Source organism: Trichomonas vaginalis, chromosome IV (genome assembly GCF_026262505.1).
Source record: "Trichomonas vaginalis G3 chromosome IV, whole genome shotgun sequence".
Taxonomy (NCBI): domain Eukaryota; phylum Parabasalia; order Trichomonadida; family Trichomonadidae; genus Trichomonas; species Trichomonas vaginalis.
Window position 1 is genome coordinate 14,750,137 of NC_067206.1, and position 6,851 is coordinate 14,756,987.

The 6,851-nt window shown below is 38.1% G+C and overlaps 2 protein-coding genes and 2 pseudogenes across 4 annotated transcripts, besides 1 other annotated feature; 2 read left to right on the forward strand and 2 right to left on the reverse strand.

The window, feature by feature from the left end:
* Positions 1-6,851: part of a mobile genetic element that runs on past both edges of the window.
* On the forward strand, positions 4-879 carry TVAGG3_0093650 (protein of unknown function, DUF4106 family; the record flags this gene model as incomplete). The annotated part of the gene is made up of 1 exon (XM_051222522.1): positions 4-879. The coding sequence occupies one exon, from the start codon at positions 4-6 to the stop codon at positions 877-879; it is 876 nt and encodes a 291-aa protein (XP_051107508.1).
* TVAGG3_0093660 (uncharacterized protein) lies at positions 1,325-1,615 on the reverse strand (the record flags this gene model as incomplete). The annotated part of the gene is made up of 1 exon (XM_051222523.1): positions 1,325-1,615. The coding sequence occupies one exon, from the start codon at positions 1,613-1,615 to the stop codon at positions 1,325-1,327; it is 291 nt and encodes a 96-aa protein (XP_051107509.1).
* Positions 2,283-2,905, forward strand: TVAGG3_0093670 (annotated as a pseudogene). The gene has a single exon. A coding segment is annotated over exon 1 (623 nt).
* TVAGG3_0093680 lies at positions 3,580-3,746 on the reverse strand (annotated as a pseudogene). Its single transcript has one exon. A coding segment is annotated over exon 1 (167 nt).

Here is a 6,851-nt window from a genome sequence, read left to right on the forward strand (position 1 = left end):
AATATGTTAGAAAAAAAGTTTGCTGACATTGACAAGAAATTTGAGAATGTTTTAAATAAGAACAAGAGGAAGTTGGAAAATGCTCAGATAAAACCCATACATGACAAGTTCCTATTTGCTCAGAATGGTATAACAGGTCTAATCGCACCACCTGGGTCGGGTAAGACTTTCACTTATCTTAAAATGGCTGCACAACAACAAGAACTAGATGAGAAGAACCCATTCTATGAGTTAGTAGTCATTTGTAGTACTTCTGGTCAATTTGACCAAACCGTCAATTCGTTCAAAGATATTATAAAGAAGTCTAAGTTAGTATGTATAAAAGACTCTGAGTTGTTAGATTGGATAAAGAAGTACCAAAGAAGAGTTTTGAAGTACAATGCTATAAATGAGTATATAAATTCTAAGTTCAAAGACCCAAATGAGGAAATGCAGAGAATATTAGAGAAGAAACACTTCAGAAACAAACAGAAAGAGATAGAATACATTTCGAAGAAATTGCAATCTTACGATTGGAAGACTTACCCTCACAGATGTCTTCTTATCTTAGATGATTTCGCCTCTCATCCTTTGTTAAAGAACAGAGAACAAGATATGTGTCGAATTCTTAAGAAGCTCAGACACTTTAACATCTCAGTTGTCATTTGTGTACAGACAGCAAAGAGTTTAAGTAAGGATGTTAAAAGAATACTTACTGACATAATACTTTTTCCCGGATTGTCCGAAGACGATTTCATGGAACTTATGAAAGAGTCCATGGCAGGTAAGTTTGACAGACATGAACTATGGGAGAAGTATAAAGTCATACAAGACCCTCATACTTCTTTCAGAATTCATATCTACGCAAACAAAGTTCAAATTGTAAAAAGTCAAGCTTGAAAAATGTAAGTGTTTAGTCTTAGTAAGTCTGTTGTGGTGCTGGGGCTGTCGGTTCTTCTGGCTTTGGAATGGACTCGGTTGGTGGTACGTCGGACATTCGTTTGTGTCCTGTCGGAAGGAAGAACTTTTCCAGTTGTCGGGAAAAACTTTTCCTGTCGGAAGGAAAAATTTTTTTTGTTGGAAGGAAAAATTTTTCCAGTTGTCGGGAAAAAAGTTCTCAATTTTCGAAAATTTGAATGGTTTACGGACGGACAACAGGAAAATTTTTTCCAGTTGTCGGGAAAATTTTTTCTTGTCGGATGGAAAAACTTTTTCTGTCGGAAGGAAAAACTTTTTCTGTCTGTATGTTTGGTATCGGAATGCCAGAAGGATTTGACAAGACAATTTACCATCTAGAGCTACATGAGCCATCTTTGGTGTCAAGCTTGAAAAATAAATGGTTCATTTACTCTGCTTGTTTGAAGTTGTCAAAATACTCTGTTATTTTTTCCTTTAACAATGGCAAATCTTCTTTGAAGGTAAGTATTGTACAACCTTTCATATCATAGTGTGTTTGAGGTAAAGTATCTTGAACTATTTGTTTCACATCTTCATTCGGTGTCATTGAAATCGGTAAGTTTTCGCGATAGAACCAATTTCTGTCAGATTTGTAAATCTTAGCAAGGTCGTAAAAGCTTTTGTTGTTTCTTCTGACTAAATGCAACATAACCATATCTTTATCTTCTTCATTTTCCATCTCTTCAGTATAAATCATATACTTATAGTTCTTTTCCTTTCCTTTTGGTACCGAACACCAAATCTCAATGGACGAGGAAACGAGGGTTTTCAAGCCATAGGAGTTGAAGGACGTTGAGAACGACATAGGGAACGGCGAACTTGAAGGAGCTCCAAATCACCAATTGCAACCAAAATTTGCATGGTAGTCAAGGAACAGTAAGCCCACTTAAAGCTAACCAAAGCTACTCTTGACTCATGGATAGTTACGTTTAGATGTCAAGAGAGGAATAAGGACAATTAAAAATTAAAACTCTTAAATTACGAAGCTATACTACCAGAAGTTATTGCAGAGATGAGAAGACTTTACCAGAGCTACTTACAATGTAAGGACCTTACCTTCAAAGCAGTCCGACCAAAAGATGAAATTTGTTGACTTTGTCTCCAATTTTGTCGAAAGTCAGCCAGAATGTTTTGAACTGCTCCCACATATCCAGAATATGAACGTTTGCTTGAACTCTTCCGCATCTCAAAAACGTTTTTTGGTTCCATGTTCCAAACTTTTATCGGAAGAGACAACAAACTTTCAGAAGAAGAACAAGATATTATTTTAAACTTGTTGTATGACATAACTGTCATAACAAGTTCTTTTTGAAGTAAAAACGTCATTCAAACCACTTCATTTTTCGATGTCCGAACAAGCACCGAACGCAAATCAATGGCAGATGTTTTCAAGGTTGTCAGACAAGCGCCCAGTTCAAATTCAAATTGCCAATTGAAAGCTCATCTGACAACACCATTAAGACTCTCCAAAGTAGTCTTTATGACAGAGATGACCAATCTCAAAGCCAATGTCCTCACGAACCAAGCTTCCAATGAGAAAGTCCTGAACGATTTCGCGAACCTTGCGCCAATACGCACTATAGAACCAAAACCTTGCCCGATCCATCTACCGTTTCTTCGAAGAGAATAGACGCCATCTGGAAGGTACTTCGGAAAGGACAGAACATGCAACACCGTACTTCGTGAACACAGAATTGCCGAAGGTATTATCAAGAAGAGGAAGAAGAGGAAGAAGAGGAAGAAGAAGAGAAACACGAAGAAAAGGAAGTTTGGGCAACCCTTGTTGCCGATGACGTTTACGAAATTTCCCAGCCCTACCCATACCAAATCCGCACAAGGAGACAGGCAAGGTTCTTACCCAGTCCTCAACAACTTGGGACACTTGAACCTAACCTTCGAAATTACGGTTCAATTTCCATGGGAAGGCTTGTCGTATGCAATGGGTTCAAATCCAGACAAGAAGACGAGGGTCAGAACATTGACGGTGACAACCTCAACAACCGTAAGGAGAACCTCGAGTGGTTCTAAGAGTAAAAAAATTTTATTTAGGTGGAAACCCCAAGTAAATTTAGGTGTTTATTGTGGATAAGTATGTTAAATTAAGGGTAATTTGCAAAATTAGTTTCCGACCTTTTGAATTGGGCTCTTTCGTTATCCAGTTGCGTAGGAGGTCGTCCCAGAGGAGTTGTGGTAGAATTGCCAATCCAAGGACGATTTGTCCTCCAGGCATTGAGGATGTACTGCTCGTAGAGTTTCATGACCTCGGCCTTGCACAGAACACCCTCTCCCTTGGAACGTAAGGCTTTTCGAAGTGCTCGAATGCGATTGGCTGCGTGACCATCCGAAATGACACTTTTTGTCCGTTTGGTCAATGTTTGTGTCTCGTGCCATAGTCGACGAAAATACAGACAAAACAGGTTATATATGAGTTTGAGACAAAGAATGGTGTAACTCGACACTGTCCGATTCAAAGACTCCGAGGGCGACCATGAAATTAAACGGAAATTAGCTAGGAAGGTAATATAAAATGGACTGGTTGCCACCACCTCCACCTCCACCACCTTTACCTGTTCCTCAAGTAAATAAGCCTTTCCCGTTTCCCAAGAATTCCCACATTTTAATTCAAATTCGAATAAAAATTTTTTATTTCATGCAATGTTTATTTCTGTGCCGTCTTCAAGTATGCCCCAGTACTTACGCTTGGAGAGGACATGAACTTCGGAAAATACCTTATCTAGCTTAAAACAGCCCATCTTTTCACTGACCATACCCATTTCAATGAGTTTGTTGTACCCTTCTTCGTTCGTCATGAGTGCGTCAATGTTCTCATAGTAAACCACAACTTTGGATTTGACTTCGGAGAAGAATTTGTTGTAGTTGTCAAGGACTGCTTTTGCGAACTGAGGGTAAGACCAATGTTCGACAATAGGTTTTAATGTGGTTACTAAGCACTTTGACCTTGAGTGAATTCGTACTTCAAAACAAAAGGGAAAAAACCTTTCAAAAAGTTGTCGACCTTCTCATAAATGTTTACTCTTCATCTCTTGAGGTTTCTTAATGGAATATTCCATGTCGAATTCATAAGCAATTTGAGTGTCATTGCAAGTTTGGGGGTTTGAAGCTTTCGCCTAATATCATACAGTTTGTTGTATGACTTTTCCAACTGTTAGTTCTTCCCGGAACTCACCATCTTCGTTTGGAATTCCAGTCGGAATATATTGGACAACTCATGTATGCAGCGTTAAGGTCGACATAGTATATCTTTTCATCTGAGTCGAACTTGTCGCAACCAATTGGTCCAGTTTGTGGAAATTCAAGTGAGTCTCTTATCTTCTGAGAAACTTCTCCGCTGTGTTATCTCATAAACATCGTCGAAGCAACCTGTTTCATATAAAACCTTCTGACACTAACTCAGATGCTCTCCAATACAATTTGACGTCAATTGGATGTCTCTAATGGAAGTTGTTTATAGCATCTTGAAGTTCTTGCATATCCTCTATGTTGGAAGTTCTTTCTGGTTCAGGTTGGTAATCCGAACAATCTCACTCCTTTTGGAATTGTGTACTTCTTTTTGTACTAAGAACTTTGTCTGGAACAACTTTTGGTCTTGCTAACAGTGATAAAGTTTGTTTCGTCCTTTTGGTACAAAGTTTCTGTCAGCTTGTGCATCTGGAATTGGTTCATATAACAAACCTTTCTCGAAAGAATGTTTACAGCTTTGACATGTTTGCACTTGCCTTTTTGTTTTCCGAACAAATGGGTTTTGTTAAGTACTTTCGTTCAATCATTGAAAGTGGTTGTGTGACAATTACAATCTTCAACCATGGTAAATTTGAACTCAACAACATAGTCGTCATGTGAAGAACCTTTAGCTGTAGGTATGTTGACTCGGATATTGACATTTGCCAACGGTGCAATTTTGCCAATTGACCTCTGAGAATGTACCTTGTCTTCACACATGATCAAGATACTTCATCTTCTCTTCTGAAACAAAGACCAGAGTTCCTGAGACATGTAAGAATGCAAGGTTCATTGACAATTGTTTCAATTGAATTGTAAATTCCATACCTTGTCAAAGTCAATGTCAGACTTATTTATGAACGGAAAGTATCCAGCATGTTGTCTGACTGCTTGAGGGTTAGTTGGTACCATTCGAACTTGACACTTGCAATTCCTTCAATTGCAATTCAAAATGTCTGAGTCGGAGTCAACCATTTGTTCTCTCTTTGTAGTCTTGAAAGCGTCAAGAAGTTTTGCAGCTGTTTTGTCATTGCCATTTGCATAGGTAAATGTGACCATCCAAATCCGTTATGGTCAATTCTGAAAATTGTGTCCTTTCTTATTTCCGTCTTGTATGGCAGCAAGTACACCCATGAAGCCTTCTTTGTTCTTTCCTTCGTCAAAGTTTAACTGTAGGTTTTAAGATTAATTTGACTTCTAAATTTCACGATACTTTTCATATGCCATATCTTGTTCTTTCCATGGGAGCATGGACCATCCTCTGCACTAGCCTGTTTTCCCTTCTCAAAGGATGCAATTGTTTCGTCCAATGTTTTCCAAGTAGAATCTGGCAAAGCCCGTCGTGTCCTTCACTTGAGGTTCATAACATCGAAAGGCATGTCCATAAGAACGTTTCTTCTTCTAACCTCTCTAGTCCTGTTTGGATAATTTGGCCACGTGCTGTTTCCAAATCCCATTCTCGTTGCGAAAAAGACCAGCCAGTTTTGGTCATAAGACTTTATGGGTCTTTCCCTTCCTATAATTTAAACTTCTTCGAAATCCTCCAACCATATCTTGTAAACTCTGCTTTTATTCTAGCAGACTTTCCTATCCCATTCTATATGGGGGCATTTTTATAAAAATAAAAAAATATTTTTTTCTTACTTTACATAACCAGGCCTGCTGCCCCATAAGTCTTTGACGCCAACCCATACCAGCCAATAAAGGTTTGACTTGGGTTTAAGTTTGGACTAAACTTTGTTTTGGTTTAATCTTCAGTTTTTGGTTTCTCTTCTTCTATTCGGTTTTTCGTCACTTTTCGGTTCCTCTGACTTTAACTTCCACCTGCAGGAACAGTTGTTCGTCAACATCTTCATAAATATCATATGCCATTTGTTTTGTTTTCCTTTCAACTTTTTGTGTTTGGTTGTAAAGTTTAGAATATTTCGACTCTAAGTCAATGAGATGTTCTATAATGAACTGTTGGTCAGTGAAGTAAAACTTTTCCATTCTGTTGTCTGAAAGCTCCTTCAGACTTCAATATTTAATTTGTGAAGAGGTCTGTTTCTTTTTTGAGATACTAGCCGTTCCATTTCCAAAAGTGACTTTATAGTTAGGGTTTGTAATTTCAGACGTGCTTGGCACTCTTTCTATTAATTGAATTTTTCTCTTCATCTGTAAGTTCTTTGACCGAGTTTTGACAATGGTTCTGACTTTTTGTTTGGTGGTGTCAAATCTAACCGTTTTCAACTTCTTCGGTCATTTCATCTCAGTAAAAATTTAGTTTTGGTTTCGTTTTCAACTAGTTTGTTGTATTGTTTTTTAAGTCGTCTAAACTTCCTGACGGTATAGGAAGAACTGACAAACCACGTGGTGATAACTTGTGGAAGTCGAACACATCCAATCTTGAACCCATTTTGTACTCATGCTGTCATTGTTCATCTTACTCTCAGTAAAAAACTTTACATTCCCCAACCGTTTGAGGCGGTTGAGGTTGGTTTATCTGTTACTCCACTGTTTTGTTTGTCATGGTTATTATCCTCTTTTAAAGAATCTTTTCACCTTGGTCCCATATAGTGTTCCCTGCTTGGTTATAGTAGTCATATTGCTTTGTTATACATAGTTTCCTGACTTGGCTTCCCTAACATTTGATCCATACCATCCCTTGAACTTTTCCCTCTTGTTTCAGATTTGGA